Genomic DNA, 22,710 nt, shown 5'->3' on the forward strand with positions numbered 1-22,710 from the left:
CTGTAACCATTACACTTAAAGGACGTATGCGACTAAATTGAGGTAAAGTAAATTGAAATTTCCTAGGTATATTTTGCACTGCACTTATGTAAATATTTATTTATTTATTTATTGCACTTATTAATTACTTTTGATTAAAAGTTTTCAAATTTATTTATTTATTTATTAAACATCTTATAAAATTTTCACAATGGTAACACCTAAATCATCTAATTTTTGTCTAATTTACCCTACTCAAAATTTTCGTAAATACCAACATTCGCTGCCATACCGACATAATTTACTATTTCCCTCAATTTAACAATTTACTCGAACTCGTACACGGCCTAAAATTATGAGAGACAAATTTTGTCTCTATCTACAATGTTGCTCTATTCTCCTCTATATCTGATAAGTGTTTATGAGTTTATTTATTATATTAAATAATAAATATTATAATAAATAATAAATAAACAGACGTTGTTGATATAGTCTATGGTGCAGAAACATTTTAAGCAGACAGAACATTATCGTTTGAAGTTTTCATTTAAAGCTATTTCTTAAAACTAATTGAAGGCCTTCGGGTATTATTTATATATCTAATCACGTACTATGTCAACTATTCTCCTCTTTTTATTAAGCTATACCCCGTGATCTTCAGTCATGCGTACAATCTTGACCATTTTGTAGTCATACAAAATGCTATTGATTGTCCCCTTCATAATGGTGGCAAAACCAAATCTGGCAAATTTTCTTACCTTCATATGAATGTATTAAATCTTCATAGAAGGCAAAAAGAAATTATTCGTTTCCGATAACCATATCTTACACAACTTTAAGTTCGATTTCAAATACAAAACTGCAACTCTGGGTGCTTCGTACCAGTCTGCGGTCGCTATCAACTTTGAAAAAGCATTTGACCCTGAGTAGATTTAAGGCCTTGATTTTGAGATTGCGTCCCAAGTCATTAGTATTATTTACCAATCTTTCTACCAAATAATAGGTTTTTGTCATTAGAATTGGTTTATTTCGTTAGAATAATTCCTGTGAAAGATGAACTAAAAAAAGGAACCAGAAAATATCATGAACGAATGAAGCGAAAACGCCGCTTCAGATATTATAATAAAATCTTAATTTATAAAAAAGTGTAGTTTTCCACAGGGAGAACTATCAAAATTACAAATTAGCATGACTTCAATCTTATTTATCAAAAAATTGTAAAATGTCACAACATTAAAAAAAAATAAGAAAAAAAATCTCCTTCCAGCTAATATACCATTAATACCGGTATTCTCCTGCGACCAATACTAGATCCATTTCTTTTCTACATTTTCACTGCCAACCTTCCTGTTTTTCCCTCATGTATGGAGTAAATTTGCCGCAGAGACGACTTCATCTTCTTTTTTTGACTTCCGCTGGGCGAACATTAATTCGTTTTAATAAATTTTAAATATTAAATAATGAGGCTTTCGAAAAGTAGTGAACAACAAAAACAAATATTCTTTTTTATATTATTTTAATTAATTGAATTTTTGACTGTAAAGAATTATAGTTAATTTAGACAAAAATATTTTGAGAATTGATACTCTAGAAGTATCTAAAATGATTTAGCTCAAAAAACTGTATAGATGGACGCCATATCCAAATTCTAGCAATCACCCTATCCAAATTAGCTGAGTGGTTAGCTGAAAACCAAAAGCTCTTCACACGACATATGATAATTACTAGTTCAACTAATTTAAGACTAAAAGGTGTTTAGGATTGGAAGTTACAATAAACTGGGGAGCATAGTTGTTATTATATCAATTATAGTAATTATTTTACAAGTTGTGCATATCCCTTTTACTACAAATGCACTGAAGTTTTATATTCTTATAAGTTTTTTGACAATTTATATAAAACTATAGAACATAAATACATATTGTTAATGGTATTTACTTGTGCATTGGCGTTCTAAATTAGAATAGTTCATATTATCGACAAATGATTCACATGGCTTAAACATGTTCAACTGAAAAGAATTAGCTGAGCCAAAATTCTTCATTACCTCCAACCGCTATTAAGAAATGAAAATCTCAATGCTAAGAACAGGAAACTGATATATAACCAAATAATTCAGCCGTCACTTCTATATGGTTGTGTAGCGTTTAGCAAAGCTTAAACACTACTATTCACCAATTAGAAATTGCACAAAGCCAGGCTCTGAGAAGACTTTTCAAAGTTCCTTGGTATATTAGGACGAATGACATCCTTAGGGACCTCAAGATTGATTCCATCAAAAAATACATAAAGGATAGAGCCTTGAAATTATTTGCGAAATCTGACAGACTTACTAACACCGCATTATGAAATCTCAGAATGGTTACAGGCTCCTCGGGGAGGTATGCAGATCTGAGGTCAATTATTACTTAGTCTGATGATGTGATAAAAATTAATCTAGTCAAGATGTAAAGAGTGGTTTTGAAGAAACTTCGAGTTAAAAAAGAGTATAAATGCTTAAGTGCACTAGCTCAAAACAGCTTCAACGTAATAATATTATCGACTGTTGACTATCTATAAGCATTAGTACTTTAAAGAATGTACAAAATTAATATTTTATTTGAAATCCTATTAATATTAAATAAAATAAAAATATTTAAAATTAATTTATTAAAAAATATATACTTTAATTTGGTAAAGAAAACAATTACGTAGGATATTATAATAATATGTGGTCACAAAATTTAATAATAATGATGTCCACAGCTGCAAGTAGCTTATGTAAATTATGAATTTTTTTTTTAGACTTAGACACACTTAAATTAGCACAGAGGACAATGACAGATACTTGTAAAATTAAAATTAATTACGCAAAACAAATTTAATTTCCTTTACGCTCACAGATGTGGTTTGAAGTATATGCTTGAGAGAGAATTATGATAATATTTTCTTTAATTTTCTAAAATGATTAAAGAATCACTTAATTTTAAAACGTAAGTGAAAGATAAAGTTTTCAAAGTAAAGTACACATTTTGAATCTTAATATTGTTGTACCGAAAATTATAATACTTAGTTTGGGAGCACAGTATGTTAATCACCGAGCTTATAACACACCTACAAACAGATTTCAAAAATATATTTTTATATATTTATACCTTTAGCTTATTTTAATTAGTGATAAAATTAAATCTACTCTGTCAAGAATTAAAAAAAATTGTTATATTCAGCGTAGAAATGTAGATTATTTTTCTTTGAAAATTAAATGTAATATTTAAACTATAGATATTATATATACATATCATTACACTAAAGGTTTTAACTTTTAGACCGATTCGAATAGCAAAGAAAGGCAAAGACAAAAATTTTTTTATTTAATTTATTGAAATTTGGCTGACCATACAACGCTGTTTCGAGTATTGCCAAGTACTCTTCATCAGTGGTCTTTGGAAATAATCGAATTTTATTTAATTAATTTATAGTCCGTATATAATTTGTTTGGACTGCAAGTGCCAGGTTTCAACTTTAGTTTCCGAGCCTATAACTGATTAAGTGATGTAGCGGTATTTCGCTACTATTAATTTGTTAAATGTAATTACCTAATATCAGAATCGTATCGAAAGTATAACGATTCCATATACGATACTCTTAACTCAAACGTAAAATCCGTCTATTATTTCACCTGCCGCGGATCTTATAACATATGCTTACCAGAGACGTAATGCAGGAAATTTTGTATACCATAATTCTCTGATCACAAGCAGATGAAAAACTCATTCCACAGACATATAACAAAATATTTCTTTGCTCCTGATTTGATAGGAAGAACTTTTATAACTTGAAATTTAATGATCGGACAACTATCTAAATGAGAAGTATACATTCTGCTTGATGGAGATTTCCAATGCTTGAAAATTAAACCCATTAACCTATTGAAATGAGAAGAATATATAACTCTATTGGATTTAAGATTCATGCGTCAAATACGAATTATATTATTTAATTTATGGCAGAACATACGTACCTAAGCAAAATGTATCACCATCAGACTAAAATATTTGTATAAAAGAAAATTAAACCGAGTGTGATGTGTGGGGGCCCAGAATCAGTTATGATATAATTAAAAGAACTTATTTTCTGAAACACACCTGCCCAAAACGCCTAATTTGAATCGGGTTTTAAATACAATTCCACAGATTTGTTTTAAAGTGGGTATTGAACAAATTTCCAGTCAAGATGTTTAGGCTTTTGTATAAGTACTAAGTCTGTTTAGCTAGTTTTTTTTGTTAATTTTTGGTATTTTATTAGCTAAATACAAGGATTAGGGATTAATTGAAATCTTTTATCTGTATACTCGTAAATGTGTTTAGAGTAGATATGGATGAGTGACACCCACTCACCCATAATTTTAATTTATTCAAAAAATTGAGCATATATCCATAGTTTTAATTAAACCTTAATACTAGCAATCTCAAAAAATTATTGAAGACTAATTAAATGCAAGCAATAATTCCAAAAGACCACCGATAATGGGTATTTCGCAACACTCGAAACAGCTGTATGGTAAGTCAAAAATTCAATTGATTAAAAGTAATAACATTTTGTTCTTCTGATTCACTACTATTCGAAAAACCTCTTCATAGTTCTAATAATCAATAAAAAAAATTTATAAACATCATTATTCCTTAATCTTTACTTCTCATCTTCTTTTTATGTGTCTCTAGCATTTGTAATTGTCAAATGCTTTACTTGACAGTCATTTCCATTTCCAAATCAAAACACATTAAAATTATTAATTCATCAGTAAATTATTGAACAAACTTATAGCATTAGATTAAATATATCATAGAAAGGGAAGTGTTTAATTTTATTGCCATGTCATAAAATTCAAATATACACAAATCAGTTTTAAAATATCGTGCTAAGAGATACTCAGCATGTAATAACCATAAATCCTGTCGACGTTAAATAAACAAAAATAAATTATTAAATTTTCGCTTATCGTTATTCGAAGTGAATTTATAGTGTTCCATAAAAGAGAGACAAATCAAAATTGCCAAGTACAATTAAGATTAACAATAAAAAAGTTCAATTTCAAGAAATGTCCTTTAGCTAATTGGTGCTACGTCCTCTATACTTTTACTTTAATAACGAGAATTGCCAAGAGAAGAAAAAATTTAATATAATTTTTTGTATGCTAATTACTTAGTGCGAGTATAATGCAAATATTTCTAATTAAATGCAATTAGCTTGAAGGACATCCAGCATAGCTGCAGCTTCAACAGTAACATCAACACTACAACAGGAAAAAATCCTTAGCAAAAATAATCAATTTTTAAATGGCAGCAAAGCCCAAGGAAAAAAATGTTTTATTCACCTATGTAAGTACATATGTATAGTACGTATAAAAATCCTTTTATTTACCTGTACATACTAGTCTTGTACACAAAGATAGTATGCAAATTTATAAAATAGTGTTGTTAAGTGCGCTTTTATTGCAGCTTCTGTTGGAATACACGTAAATAAGGTTTAGAGCAGCAAACTCAGTAAAAATGCACAAAAGGAAAGTTTATTAAATGCTTTATCTGATGAAATGCTGCACTTCTCTTGTACTCTTTCTGCTTGAGCCTTACGGACTTGAAGTATAAGCATAGTGTGCCGCATTAAAGAATGTAGAAAAGTTGAGTGCCTAAAAGATATTTCTGCAGTAACCAACTGGGAATTCGTTTTCGCAGGAAACTTCAGTTACTTTTTGGTATCTGTACTTTACTCCAAATGGAGCAACTATTTAATTGGAATCATTTAAGCGTGCGTCACGCGTGAGCACTATTAGTTTAGTAATTACGAACGGACATACGTAGGACGGTCGAAAAACTTTACACTTTATGTGCATAGGTATTTCAAGGTAAAAAAAAATATTTTTCAATTCTATGAACAATGTTTTTAAATGCATTCTCGAAAGTATTACCAATTTTTCAATGTGATAAAGTTTTTTGAAAATTTGTTTCATCGGCCGACTCTAGAATTTTCTAAAAAAAATGAAAAAAAAAATTATATGTGCATTATTGGAAATTTAAATCAATTTAAATGACTTTTACTTGAACGCAGTAACAACAGTAAAAACGTGGGTGATTGATTTCAAATAAGATCGTACAACTTTCTAGATAGGTTAAAACTGCTACTGACGAAAGTAGTATATCAAATAAATAGTGTATCAAATAATGATCGACTAATATTTGGGGAAATTGCTAACACTGTGAGTGTTCCGCATGAGCACTTTTAGAAAGTGTTGCATTAGGATTTACACTAAAAATATAATTGAATAAACATTTCTGAAATTCTGTTAGGAGTACTTATTTTATTGACAAAACACTTTCTAGGTCTTACAATAGATTAATAAGGCGAAGAACTAGAAACTGAAACTATGTATGGTAAGAACTGAAAAACATCCGCCTTTTCTAGAAAAAAGATTCACTTGATAAGACAATGCACCAGCGGTGACAATTTCATCGTTGATATAGCTATATAACATCGTTGATAAATATGTGGCAAATCGCGTTTCGATATAAATGACTGAAGCAATGTAAATTATTACTGTTCATTAACATAGACAAACGGACATCACTTGATTAAATTGTATCATCAAACTAATTAAAATTAAAAATTTTCGGAGCCCCTTTTTTGACCGAGCTGTCATCCTGTTATATTAGGGACCTTGCCAAATTTATAAAACTGCCAGGTTGGTTTTCTTTTATCTAATGGGGTAGTCGTTATCTTTTTCAGCGTTAGTTGTATACTGATTTCAATCTATGTACATACCAATGCCATTCCTGTGGTACCGCGATTAGCCATTATTTAAGCTGCACTGGGTTTATTGGAAACAAGGCCGAACTATAACCTACCTACCTATCTACTGACTGGCTACAGGCAAATAAGTTATTAATAATTGAAAAGCAAAAAAAAAATTTTTTTCGGTCAAAATTTGAAATGAGGTTTTTTTTAAAAATAACCTATAACTTTTTAAATTAATTATGATAGTTTAATTGTAGTTTCTGACCCCATTTAAAAACAGGAACATATTAATTAACAAATTAAAGAATTTTTAATAATCTAAAAATTGACAACTGACAGGAGAGTGAGAAATTTTTGATTAAAGATTATCTTCAGCAGACTTTTATTTGACTTTCTGCATCATTGTTAACATTGTGAATATGTGTCGTACCTTTACTTAAAATTTTTAACGTTTCTTATAGTATGTTTGTACTGCTCACTTAGTAAATGTAGCTTACTAAGTAAATGTCGTTAATTATACAAAAAGCTTATAGGCTTAACTTGAAGTACATTCACACTGTCTCATTTAGACAGTTGCTCATTTATATTAATAAGTAACCGTTTACATTTGAATGAGATCAATAATTTATTAATATATAATGTATTTATATATACATGATTTAATATATCAAATATATTTTTAATTGTTTTGTTGTTGTTGTTGTGATTTGAGTTAGTGATATTGCGCACTTTTATTCTATTGTGGCTGGGGGGGCTTATTCCTGCCCCACACTAAACTTTAACTATACTAGAATCATTATCATTTATCTTCCTGTGCGTCCTAAGGTGGACTTAAGGTTTGTGTGATAAAGTATTGAGTGGAATTTTTCTAAACTAACAGAAGCTTTTCTAAAACTGTCAAAGTCTTTTCTGACACATAAAACTTCTTTCCCATCTAATACTTTGCATATCAAACTTTTGTCAATGAAAACGACATAATCTTAAAGTTACTTAAGTAACTTACTAAGTAAATAGTGGAAGCATGGTATTATACCAATGTATCAAGCAGCTATATTTATGTTATTTAATTAAGAAATATGCTATATATGAAATCTATATGCGCAAGTTTTTTTTGAAAAAATTTAATATTAATTCACTAACAAATTAACACTAATTTAATTAATTAGTAATTACCGCCGTCAATTGTTTAATAAAGAAAATTTTAATTTTAAAGTAAGATATCTCAAATCTATAATGCAAACATTTTAGTTCAATTGCGAATGTAATTAGTTCAATGAAATTTGTAACTTTGCCGTCGACAAAGCGTAACTGTAAACAATGAATACCTACCCTATGAGTAAATGGGAGAGAAATATCAATCCGTTTGGGATTCTTCACTTTAGTTTGTTAATGAAAAATAAATTTGTTCGCAAGCAGTTTCGGTACATTAAAAAGAATTATAATTTTTTTTATTGTTTTCTCCCTACTTTGCTAAGTATTTGTTGTTTCTCAATTGCAGAATTACGGAAACTTAGTGTACTGTAAATCGGGCTTTTTATGCAAAATTAAATTAAACCGACTGAAAATTTTCAATCGGCTTAAGTGGATTTGTAATGCCTGTAATGAGGTAAAGTTTGATTGAAAGTGCATTAGTGGAAACAATAGACACAACAACAACACAATCTTGTGAAAGTTTTTGCTGAGCTCACGTTAAGGACTTATTCGCACAAATAAGTCGATTTACAAGGAGTAACTCAAATTTAATTAAAATGAAAATATTTACCAATGGAAACCGGAACTATTTTTAGTTAAATTGGTAGTTAATGATATGAAATTTGCTAATACACATTAAATTGCTTGTTCAACTGAATTAAGAAGAATAAAGTAATACTGTATTCACACGAAAGATTTGATTGTATTTTTAGCTGTCATATTTGTAATTTTAGCTGTCAATTTTACTAAAATTACAAACAAAGCTCTCGTGTGTATAATCCAGTATAATAATTGCCATATAAGCCATATATATCAAGATGTATCAAGGTAATAGTTTGGTAATTAAATTTAAAAAAAATTGATATTGAGAATTAACATTCAAATTTACTGTTCAAATTTGGGAGAGTTTTATTTTTGACATTTGGTGTCTAAATTAAATCGTAATTCTTAATAAAGACCATTAATGGTGAATATTTGTCAGTTGTCCAACTTGGGCTGTATGGTCAAGCCCCTAAACTTAGCTGATTAAAAATTTTTGAATTTTTTAAACTTCTTCCCATTAATAATAAATAATAATAATAATAATAATAATTAATAAAATTTTAATTACACAAAAAAAAAAACAATAATTTCAGCAAATATAACTTTAATATGAAAAATTACTTTTAATATCGAAATATTATTAAGTAGAAGCTGACTTCCTGACTTCCATTTACTAATATAAAAACATTAGCCATGACTGACAAACGAACTGTTAGCAATTAATAACTCGAAAACTTAAAAATCAATATCTTTAATGAATTCGTATTGAGTTCAAACTGTAGTTCCAAAAGGTTTTAAACGTTGAGGCTGTTTTCTTAGTCATTTGAAAGATTTTCTCGTTCATGTGTTAAATTATATATCTATATTATTATTATTATATTATATCTATAGTGATAAACTACGACGACTTTAAATAGGAATGAGCAAACTACAAACACCCTTTTCATTAATTTTATAGAAAAAAGTCTTAAACAATATTTATTGAAGTAAATAAGAGTGACATTAAAAATATCCTTAATATGACAAGGACATAAGTTCATTTAATTATAATAAAGTAGAATGCAAAATAAATTCCTGTAATCTATATCTAAAAAATATTTAGAAGAGTTCGAATAGAATTGTGAATTCAACAACAAAAATTTAGTTAATTTATTAAAATTTGGTTGACCATACAACGCTGTTACGAGTATTGCCTAGTATTCATCATCAGTGGTCCTATGAAATATTCGAATTCTTTTAATTAGTTTATAGTCCGTATGCGTCACTCTCGACGCATTAACATTATAAAATATTTATTTTCTTGAATGATTGTAAGCTATTAATCTAAAACAATTATGACATCATTAATTACAAAGGGAATTAAAGTGAAGTTTTGCAAGTTCCAAAAAAGACTAGGTTTCATAATTCTTCAAAAAAAAGCTACACTTGATAAAACAAATCACATGTGGGCTAACATGAAAGTGGCAATATTGCCAAATATTAAATATTGTCTTTTCTGATAGAAAAAATTTCTTTCTAGAAAATTTCAAGTTTTGAACAAACAATGTCTATAATATACTTAAATTTAAAAATTAAAAATAAAAATTTAATTAATTAATTTTATTATGCTACATTTCTAATATAACACAGTAAGTAAGTTTGTTAATTACCTTGCACAGTAAAGTAACAAAACTCCAAGCTAAAACATACAAGTTCAAATACGGCTTAGGGTCAGTTGACTAATGAACGCTGACTCTGAGCTTCAAATGTGACGGGGAAAAAGTTTAATCATTGGTAATTGCAGTCTCAATACATTATTAATGATTAATTAAATATAAGAAATATTTTCAAAAAAAGACCATCAGGATCTAACATAAATTAATATTAATAAATTTTATATCTAAGCGTCATTTTCTTCATTCTATTGTCTATATTGCACTATATAGACAATATGTTCTTCATTATATTGTCCATCTTGCACTATATACACAATATCTTCTTCATTCTATTGTCTATATTGCACTATATCGACAATAGAATGAAGAGGATGACGCTTAGATATAGATTTTATTAATATTAATTTATGTTAGTTAGATATTGATCCTGATGATGACTCTCAAGGAGAGTTGAAATATAGAAAATATTAAAAAATATTAAACAAACGTTGAATTTTAATTTTAACAAAAAGTGACCTATAGCTGGATAAGAAATATATAGAAACCATTATTTGTCCAATATGTATTTATTTATTTTTTATTTATTTTAAAAATGCGTTAAAGGAAAACCCATTTGTTCCATTATCTTATTGCTTGACACGCTGATCGAAATCTATTTTTACTAGCGAAATGCTTAAGTATTTATAAAAATTTAATAATTTTTTTTTAATAATAATATAATAATTTTTTATAATTCTTAAAATATAACAACACTGAAGTCGCTAAGTGAATTTATTTATTTCCTTACATTTTTTCTTTTCTGTTACTTTCATCAAATCTAATCTGATAAAATATTACAATGTTTTACTGAAAAGTTGCAGTTGAATTGGGACATCCTCTTATATTTGGTTAAAATAAATCATTATGGCATAAAGATGCCCAATTTCTTCACAAACGTTTAATATTCTGTCTTAGTCGCCATTGGGAGTAAATTAAACAAACTTAGTGTACCACTAGTAACCACAGAGTTGCGATAAGGAACCAATTCTTTTGCTTAAAATGACTTTTTTCCTTTTTTTGTTTCGTTTTAAAAACGTTTAAAAAAGAAAAGATATTTAGGCTAAGTTTTGTTGATAAGTCAGACTTTTTATTTGCACTTATATAAGAGTTGTTGTTCATAATATTCTTCTTCCTTTTTTATATTGCATCAATTTTTTTTGTTTTTTTTTTTTTTGTTTTTTCTTTTTGTTTCTTTATTGCTGCTTATCTTAACTTTTTCACTTAAACTTCTCTACATTTTCATATCATTCTTGAACGTTTTTGAAATGTCAAACTTTTACTTTGTTCGCTCGGATTGCACAGACCCACTTGCACCAGAAACTGGGTTCTCCCCTTCAAACAACGTGTAACAGGAACCAGCAAGAGCAAAAACAGCCCAGAAGAAACAACTGCAAAATCAACAAGAAAATGAGCAACAATAATAACAATAATAATAGCAAGCAGGGCACAACAACCACAACAGCACCAACTACAACAACAACAACAACTACGCAAAAGTTTAAACAAATAAATTAAAGTTTTGAATTTGTTCCCAATTTTTTTCTTTGGATATTTTTATATACTTACACACATACACACAATGGTATATAAAGTAACATTTTATATATAATTGTATGTATATATAATAAATATACTCGTATGTAAGTATATGGCAACATTTATACAAATATATATGTATGTATCTATGTGTGTATGTACATTTTGATGAAAAACTTTATTTATTGTTTTTCCTCAACACATTTTCTTGGTGCTTTTATTTCTTGTTTATTTGAGGAAATTGGGGGTGTGTAAATAAGGGTACGAACTCTCCTTAAGGGTTAAAAGTTTCGTAATTAGTAGGTTAGAAGTAAATTTATTTTGTTAATGCATTTAAAAGAATTTAATGACTTTAAATTGAATCAAAACCGACTGACACGTTTTTTTTTGTTTTTTTTTTTTTGAATTGGTAAAATTTGAAGCAATTAAATAAATTAAGAAATAAATTTGTTTTAGAATTGAAGTCAGATTTGTTTTTGTTTATATAAACCAAAATCAGTTTCACTAAACTAAGGGTTACGACCTCTAAATTTTAAATGAGCATAAAGAGAGGAAGAAAGGATACCTGATAAATTATTATGAAGTTCATTTTAGTCAATTTTCAACAGTAAATGTAAAAACACCTAATAAAAGTTATGAGAAATATACATAATTTCATATTAAAATAGAAACTATTTAAGCACCACGACTATTTAAATCTTTAAAAATTGAAAATTATTTTTATATTTTTTTCTATAAGTTGTAATTTAACGTAATTTAAAGGGAATCAGTTGACTAGTGCCGAATAGGAATCATTCGACTAGTATCAAATGGGAATCATTCGACTAGTATCGAATGGATATCATTCGATTAGTATCGAATGGGAATCATTCGATTAGTATCGAATGGGAATCATTCGACTAGTATCGAATGGAAATTATTCGATTAGTATCGAATGGGAATCGTTCAATTAGTATCGAATGGGAACCATTCAATTAGTATCGAATGGGAGTCATTCGATTAGTATCGAATGGGAAGTATTCGATTATTATCGAATGGGAATTATTCGATTAGTATCGAATGGGAATCATTCGATTAGTATCGAATGGGAATTATTCGATTAGTATCGAATGGGAATGTTTCGACTAGTATCGAATGGGAATCATTCGATTAGTATCGAATGGGAATCATTCGATTAGTATCGAATGGGAATCATTCGATTAGTATCGAATGGGAATCATTCGATTAGTATCGAATGGGAATCATTCGATTAGTATCGAATGGGAATCATTCGATTAGTATCGAATGGCAATCATTCGATTAGTATCGAATGGTAATTATTCGATTAGTATCGAATGGGAATCATGCGATTAGTATCGAATGGGAATCATGCGGTTAGTATCGAATGGAAATTATTCGATTAGTATCGAATGGAAATTATTCGATTAGTATCGAATGGGAACCATTCAATTAGTATCGAATGGGAGTCATTCGATAAGTATCGAATGGGAAGTATTCGATTAGTATCGAATGGGAATTATTCGATTAGTATCGAATGGGAATTATTCGATTTGTATCGAATGAGAACTATTCGATTAGCATCGAATGGGAATTATTCGATTAGTATCGAATGAGAACTATTCGATTAGCATCGAATGGGAATTATTCGATTAGTATCGAATGGAAATCATTCGATTAGTATCGAATGGGAATCATTCGATTAGTATTGAATGGGAATTATTCGATTAGTATCGAATGACACTAGTTACTAACTAGTGGTATTCATGTCATCCATTCTTATTGGACTAACGACTTACTATTTTAAATGTCCACTGCAATTAATAAAGGTAATAGGACACTAATATGACACTTGTCTGACACTAATATGTACTTTGGACCGCATCATAGATGCAGTAATATACTCTGTAATTCATGTCATCTTTTAACTCTTTCATGACTCTTGTTTGAATATGTCTGTATATATCTTTATTTTTTATTTGAAAAAAAAAAAAAAAAAATAACTTTAATTAGAAAATTTAATAATATGTGATAAATAATTACCAAATAATTGATCTGTAAAAAATTGTTTTTTTATTTTCTTTAATATAAATTTAACGCATTTCAAGAATCTGTTAAGCAACAGTGCACTTTAATGCTTAAGATTTAAATTAAATGCTTTAAATTAAATGTTATAAGTATAACTTTAATGTTCTATTAAAAGTAATTACCATTACTAATAGAAGGCAAATGAAACGATTTATTGTAATGATTTCTGTTGCTGCGAGCTATGATTCGTGAAAATAGATGAATCGTCTGAGGAAAATTTTTAGTATTTATCTTTAAGCTAAGTTTAATACATACAATTATTTATATTTCGATTCTAATAAGGCATTAAATAAAATTTAATGGCACAATTAAAATGCTATTTTCTGGATAATGTTTGTAACGATAAATAAAGTAGCGAATATGGAATAAAAATCATTAAATGAAAATTAATAGTTTCATTGTTGAAATTTACGATATTAATAAGAACATTAACGCACATATATACGAATACTTTATCTTGTTACTTTTAGAAAAAATTTAAATTTATGTGCTCACACACTCCAACTCCAGTCCTACTCCTACTCCTGCTCCTGCTCCTGTTCCTTCTCCGATGCCAATGCTCGCGCTTAAATTAACAGTGTTTTCAGAAGGTTCCCATACAAAATCAGAAATTGTTCGCCTAATCGGTTTAAAAACTTTACAAGGAATATAGCATAAGAGGCAACATTGGTATTTTAGTCTTGCCAGCTACTCTTCCTCCATCCTTGCGCGCGTACGAGGATCTCGGAAACTTTTATATCGCAGCGTTCAAGTCGAGGCGAATACGACGCACTCAGCAGTTCACTTTGCTACTATTGTGGCATAGAAGTGGAATGCCTTTAAAGTCTTTCCTGTTCCACGGATTAGAAAGTTTTACTGCAGCGTTTTGTATATATGCAAAAAGTGGCGCATTGTGCGCGCGTATGCGAGTGTTTGTTTGCATTAAAATATCGTTAGTCTGGTTGTGCTGTCTTCATGAATTGCTGCATACGCGTAGTTTGGTTAGGTTGGTTTTAGCTTGGCTTAGATTGAATTGGTTAGGATTTGGATTCGTATAACATGACATCACTTGGCACGACTTAGCTTGCTTCGGCGTCGAATGAATTGCTGTGGTACAACATTTCATTTGTTTAATTTTGCAACAAGAACATCGGAACATCGCAAGTGCGAAAAACGATTCTGTTTTCTTTTTTCGTCCCTATATGTTGTGTTTATCGGAAGTGGATTTCGACGGTCATTAATATTTCTTGCATATACGCCAATGCGTTATGCGTTAAGTGGTTTTTGTTGGGATTACTTGCGTTCGTTATTGCAAATGTCTGAGATACAAGCTTTAGATTTCGTTGATTCTCCTTTGTTATGCATATACCATATATACTCAAAAAAACAACGATAAGTTCAAAATAATAAGAATAATGCGTAAGAAGAAAACCACTTTTCATATTATTATATTTTTTACTTTTTTCTTATTTTTTTTTTGTGGCTCAAAAGTTTAGTTTTCTTCCTGTTTTGCATTTGCAAAAGTTTTTCACTTTTCAACTGCACTTATAAGGCTTAAAATATATTTGTGAGTACTCAGTAATTTTAGACAAGAACCAATGTAAATGCTTTAGTACGAAATTGCTTAGATTAATCCCAATGAAATTCGGAATTTCTGTCTATTTTCTAAGCAAAACTTTTCAAAGAAGTTTTCAAAATGGTCTTTTGTTTTACCCAAAGTTTTGTTTTGAGTTAAATCTAAGAAAAAACATATAACAATAGATTGTGAGGTAAACTAAAACAGAGCACAATAATAATTATTGGGGTATTAAACTGCAGTCATATTTTAAATCTTATACCAGCAAAACTTTCCCACCCATAATCATTATAACAACTGTGGTTGTGCGTCGGAATGTGGGTTGCACAAGTCGGGAATTTGAGAGGCTGGCATTCCTCTTAAGTCACAAGAGGAGGCATTCTACTCAAGACGAAGTGTTAAATGTCAAAGATGCGACAGGAACTCACAATTAAAATGATTTGTCAACTGAAACTTTAACTTGCAGTAAGCAAGTTCCTTAGAAAGCTAAACTAAATTTCTATAATTTTCTAAATTGTAACCAACACTTAACTGGAAGTTTCAAAAGCAAGGATCTAACGCCAGATACTTGCATTATTTTTCAAACCTAAAAAATTGTGAAATTCGATGGTCTATAGAGTTGACCGAATTCCTGTAGTGTAAATAATTTTTAAAATAAAAATCAAAATATAATTAAAATATTTAACACAAATTAATAAGTGCAATTTTTAATTAAAAAAAAATATCTTATTATATGTTTTATTATTATCAGTAAATTTATTGTAAATTAGTCGTAATAACAATTAATTGAAATTCGATAAAAATATTTAACTTTTTTTTTAATTCATTGAAATAAATTAAATTATAACTAACACTTAAGTGGAAGTTTTGAAATTAAGAAAAAATAACGGAAGTTTGTAAAATTGTTTTATTCTTTAAATAAATAAAGTTTTTTAACTTAAACGAGTCTAAGAGTTAAATTAAAAAATTATTTTTTTGTTCACTAGATTTTAAAATGGCTAGCTGCATCTACTAATTCTTTATTTACTCGATAGATAGCAAACTAATCGACTTATCTGATTTTTGGGCCAACCCATTGTTCCTTTATTAAGAATCTTCAGTATAGAAGATCTGATGCCAACTTCTTCATGAGTCGTATGAAGATATGTGGTTGGAACAATAGTTTCAATAAGTAAGGATATCACTATATAGGTGCCTCTTGTAATGCTACGTAGTACACTTCTGAAAATATTGATTAATTCCAGTAATTTTGAGAAAACAATAAATTTAGTTATTTTTGATATATAATAGTTACAATTGTCTGACATCCTTCTTTATGTTTTTGAGCTAATATTATAGTATTTATGAAAAAATTTAAAACTATAATTTGATTATAATAAATGGAGAAATACTGCACTAGTGTAAACAGTTAATATACTATATTCTAATTCCAATCAGGACTGCTTTGTTGTGTTCTGGGAACTTGGATCTGAAATATAGTTCACATTTTTGTTCATCTGAAGTGTACTGAAAGGAACTTCAAACTGATCAAATACAAAACAGTTATACTCAAGAGTATAACTCTTGAGTATAACAAAAACATTGCTCAAAAGAGATGTATAACCAACATGCGCCAAATGTGGATATATTCCAACCATGAGCCATCTCAAAACGTGCTACAACAACCCAACAAACGACAGCAGCTTTTTCAACACAAGACTAGAATATCCAAAAATATTTAAAAGCTCAAATAATAAGTCGAAACAAAATCCAGCCATCTTTAAAATATATAGAAAAGTGGATCACATACGATAACCTTTTATGATTAAAGAAGCTGGAGCTCCGTTGTGAATCCAAAATTATAAAAAAATTTAGTTTCGAATTGTTTTCTTGGAATGATAATCGAAAGCATTAAATTACTTTCTTAAGAATCAGTAAACACAAACAATATTAATTGCAACATACTGTTTCTATTAGAAAGAATCGAATCTATAAATAAATATATCTACACTTAAATGTGTAAAACAAAATAATTTTTTGTTAATTTTAAGATTTTTATTGTGCTAATATTAGTCATCCTTATTACTTCGCATTTTGTCAAACAGAACACGATTAATATCTAACAGATAAGACTCTGTATATCTTTCCCATGGTTAGAACTAAATCTAAAAATTTTTTGTCGCATGATCTTTACGGCAAAGAAAATTAATAATTTCATTAAAAGTTGTTCATTAAATAAATAGGCTTTTAATAAGGAACGTAGTATCTCTTCATATTCTATGGCGAAACATTAATGAAATCAAATCCAATGAGATTACTGATGTAGTAAAAATAACAAATTATTTATTTGTTAATAACAATTTACAAAAACACTTGCATAAGAAAAATTTGTCAATAAAATGGGTGCTGCGTTTATTCATAGTGGAGATTATAAACGTACTCATGTTATCACTTCTAAGGATTGTTTGCGAAGTTTTTAGCTTGCTTTTAGAGTTACTGAGTCAATTTAAAACTATAATTATATTCCGGAACAAAAAAAATGGGAATAAAGGACTTTTCCTGATAAAAGTGTTCTTTATGGCTTCTGTTTATGATGTTTGACTACTTCAAAAAAGGCCTTAACAATTCCATAAACTAGAAAGATTATGGTTTTTAGTTTTTAGAATCTACATAACATGACACAAAATATAATTGCATCATTATCATAAGACAAAACAATAATAAACAAAGATAAGGCGTTTTAGTCTGTATAAATAGTAAATAAACCGTACTAGCAAAATAAACATCAAAACGACAAAGCCCTAAGTCATTCGTTAGCGGTTGCAATCGCTAAATTATACGATTGAGACTTGAAGCCACCACCTCTTAGGAATGAATGTAAAAGATTTCTACAGCAATGTAGAAACTTTATTCCAGTGATCAGGGGAGAGAAATGAGAGCAGACAGCCTTAATACCTAGCGGGCTAGATTTATCTAAATTATACGATTAAGGTAAATTATGCCATATAATGTGCTACTATATCTACCGTATTGACCATAACAGACTTCATCTGATTGTTATTTAATTCTAAATTTGAAAAAATTATATTTTTGGAAAACAATTACAATTACAAGAAATCTCTTTTCCAAAATATGTACAATTTTTAGAATATAATAGCAGCAACTGTAGGTATAGAGTATAATAAATGTAAAAGAAAACAATAAATTACTTCGTTTTATCTATTACCGACTTATTAAATAGCAATGATACGTAACTTGCAGTTATAGACAAGTAATTAAATTTGTTATATGAAAGAAGGTTTTATCATCTTTAGTCACTTTATGCTTGTCTCGAGGTTAAAACCCAAAGTTGCGAGTGTAAAGTGACAGTATCCATGACTTTTATCCGATGTGTAGTTGTATTTTTCAATTGTGTGCTGTACCCCAAAAAACAATTGAAGGCGTTAGATAGAACTTACATCCTCCCAAGCAGAAAAACACATCAAAACATCTAGTTTTAATGGGTACCGGCGGAATTTCCTGGGACTCCAATGGAGGTATATGTGATACGTGTGTTAAGAAAATTGTGGTGTTGAGCTTTAAAGTAAATACGCTATAAAAAAGCTATGAACTGTGTCTCTACCTAAATAAATAATTATCTACCCAATAGCGTTGTCAGTTCAACATGAGTTTCCCTATATAATATATTTTTACTGTATATAGTATTTCCTATTCTTAAATTTTAACGAAACTAAGTAAAATACAAATTACCATCACTCGATATTTACAGTGAGTAGCTTTGCAAGATGATCAACTTATTTGGTCTTTTGGTTGACTGACCACTGAAATTAGAAGAACATCACGTTTCATTTTGATAACATATCAACATAATCCAATCTGATACTTTGACCATAAGATTTGTTTGGTTCGAATAAAATGCCAATGGAATTGTTCATCTCTTCAAACATTTTTTGTTAGTATCATAAGCATTGTGTTTTAATAGGCAGAACAATGAATTTTTATCTTAAGTGTTTCTGTTGTCTTATAATTGTGACGAGACTTAACAGAAAAGTAGTAACTTAATGCTCGTGGGAAAACCGCAGCAAAGCTGTTAAGAAGATTTTCCTTCTACAAACTCCTACCCTTACTCAACTCACTTGCATATCAATCATATTAAATTAAGGTAGAATTTACTTGAGTAAAGGATACCAAGCGAATCTATTGCACAACAAGTGTGCTTTCTAATCGTCTCTCGTCACAATTTAATTTACAAACACTTGAGTAACATTTAGTGGAAACCAAAAATTATATTAGAGATTCTGACAGTTTCACTGTCGTTTTCACAAAGATTACAACACAACGCTCAGTTTCAACAGAAGCTTATAATGAATTCTCAAGCATCAGCAACTTATTTAGGCTACCAAAAATTTACAGAACTACTTTCCGCCTTACAACATTATTCGGTGCGATTACATGGGAATGGTATATGCGATCTCTGTATGTAGGTATGTATGCTTGTCTATTGATATATTGAAGTTAGCTTAACAGTTAAGCTAAGCCAAATGGAAAACAGCATTTTCGGTTGGTGTACACATACATTTAGTGGCAAAGGTTAATTTGGAAATTTATGTGAAAAACGTGAGAAACGTGACCAAATGCCAAATTAAAATTATTACGAAAATAAGTGAGAACACCCAAAACACCGATGGATGAAAGCCAAAAGGATTACAATATTTGGGAAGGAACACTGTCCTTAGTAAGAAATGTAAAAAGTTTCGTAATAGAAATTAGCGAGACAAGAAAAAATTCTAAATACACATTCAAAGCGCACAAAAAAGATAAATGTTTGAGACAGAAGAAGCGAAACAGCATGACAAGATAATAAGTTTAATTTTCATATAAATTAAGTAAATTGCAAAAAGAATCTTTTCTTGGAATAGAAAAAAAAATAAGATTTATATGCGAAAAACATGCTAAAATGCTGCAAATGCGACAAATCTATTCAAAATCAGATTAAGTATTTTATTCCGGCAAAGTTAAACGAAAATATTTCATTTAACATGACCGGAAATAAAGGAAGACGTTTATCAACCTACATTCTCAACGGAGCACCTGCGCTATTTCATTTACAAAAATTCTCCAAAGCGAATATTAATTAAATGCGTACAGAGTCTACGTAATCATACCAAACCTAAGGAAAGGCAAAAACACTAAGAAAAATATTCAACAGCTTCAATAATAGGATTTAAGAACTTAGTTATTATTAAGGTATATGCAACAAACGATATAATATATAATAATATATTAGAATATAATATAATAATAATAAGCATATAATCTATTTAATTAATATATTGTATAATAATTATACATATAATACATAAAAATAATTATACATATAATAACATTAAAAATGAATATGCATAATTAATATTATAATTATGTAATATAACACAATAATAATATTTTAGTTATAATATATATTAATAATATAATATAATAATATAATATAATAACATAATATATATTATAATAATATAATATAATAACATAATATATATTATAATAATATAATATAATAACATAATATATATTATAATAATAGAGAAATTTTTCGAACAGTACGAGTAGTAAACTACAACAACAAAAATGTATTTTTAATAAATTGAATTTTTGACCGACCTTATAGTTGTTTCGAGTATTGTCAACAGTGATTTTTTGGAGCTCTTTTTTATATTAAATTATTCACAAATAGTTTTTTGAGACTGCAGGTACCAAAGGTGGAACTTGGACTATAATAATATTATTGGACTATAATAATATTATTGGACTATAATAATATTATAGTTATAAAATATATTGATAATATAATATATTTAATAATAGAGCAATTTTTCGAACAGTACGAATAGTAAACTACAACAACAAAAATGTATTATTTTCAATCAATTGAATTTTTGACCGAGCTTACTTGACCGAGGAACTTGGACTCTGCCAAGTGTTTGTATTGAATACAAACACCTAACTAAATCCAGTAATGTAGTCACAAAATGAAAATTTAACTGATGAAGACGATATATTTAATATGATAAGGTGCAGAAGATAAATAATAGCTACAGACTATACAAAAACAACAGGCATAGAAACAAGATTTTTGATTTTATCGCAAAAGAAAGTATGTATATCTAAAAGACCTTTGTGTACTATGCCCACAGTTAGATCTATTGAACTTCTTGTGAAACTTATTTGGTTGTGATTTCAAACAGACTACTCTTTTAGTTAAATCTTTAATAGTTTGTTTCTATTAATTTTCAATTTCTAAGTACCAAGTATTAGGGAAGAAAAGCTGTACCTTAGATATTTGAAGACTGCATTGTCTTTTCATTTTCATAACAGAATCTATTTGAGGCAAGACAATAGTTGTTGTATCGCAGAGACCTACGCGCTAACAATTTGGTGGCCGTAAGAGCAGAGACGATATTTGTTATAAAATGCAAATCTGGTTTTTTTTTGCTTTGAGTATTTTAAATTGAAATCTTTTAGACATTTGAGATAATATTTCATTATAGAATAAGACATATAGGTTTTAAACAAATAAATGATCATTTAAGCAATTTTTTTATAATTAAATGAGGTTTTATAAAAGAAATTTTGGACTGATATTTATCAATTTCAAAATTAAGAAATCATTTTAATTTTCTCAATTACTCAATTATTTAATTATTAAATAGCTAAGAAATTTATTATTAAGTTTACTTTTAATAAAAAACTATCTAAGCGCAATACTAAAGAAACAATTGGATATTATTTTATCAACCCTTTGGGACATTGTGTATTAATTTTTATCATTAATTTTAAATTAATATTTTATATCTCTGACTTACCAATAAAAAACCAGACATAGGCGCGTCCATACAACTGTTGTTTATACATTTCACATAGAACCCGGCGTGCGGCGACCACATAAAATAAACCGACAATTATACGCGCATCTTGGCGTCTCAAGTTACGCACTGCATCAGTTGGATCGGAAAGAAATGATTGTCTTGTGACGATTTCAACGCCTGCTTCCATACAACGATTCTCAAGATCTTCCACGGTCTAAAAAAAAAATATTCAAAATAAATTTCAAACAATAAATCTTTATTTAATATATAAAAATATTTAAGTATTTTTTGTTTTTTTTTTGTTTCAACTAAAACTAATGCATGTAAAAACCACAAAAACAACAAAGTAAAAAAAAACAATAGTTTTTGCATTATTTTGCACAAATTTTCCATTGCAATAACAAAACTGGGAACGTTAATGAAAATACATATAATTCACATGTTCATTTGATTAATAATATAATTTTATTTATATGCAAATTAAATTTAATATTAGTTGATAATCAAATGAATG

General features: G+C 28.5%; 1 protein-coding gene across 1 annotated transcript in view; it reads right to left on the reverse strand.

The window, feature by feature from the left end:
• The window catches only part of LOC119690043 (gamma-aminobutyric acid type B receptor subunit 1), a 113,181-nt gene extending 90,776 nt beyond the window's left edge, over positions 1-22,405 (reverse strand). The window contains exon 1 of the mRNA XM_038105025.1: positions 22,194-22,405. Coding sequence (XP_037960953.1) covers positions 22,194-22,383 — 190 coding nt within the window. The 5' untranslated portion in view covers positions 22,384-22,405. The remainder of the gene's footprint in view (positions 1-22,193) is intronic.
• Between the last annotated feature and the right edge of the window lie 305 nt (positions 22,406-22,710).

This window comes from Teleopsis dalmanni, chromosome X (genome assembly GCF_002237135.1).
Source record: "Teleopsis dalmanni isolate 2A chromosome X, ASM223713v2, whole genome shotgun sequence".
Classification (NCBI taxonomy): Eukaryota; Metazoa; Arthropoda; class Insecta; order Diptera; family Diopsidae; genus Teleopsis; species Teleopsis dalmanni.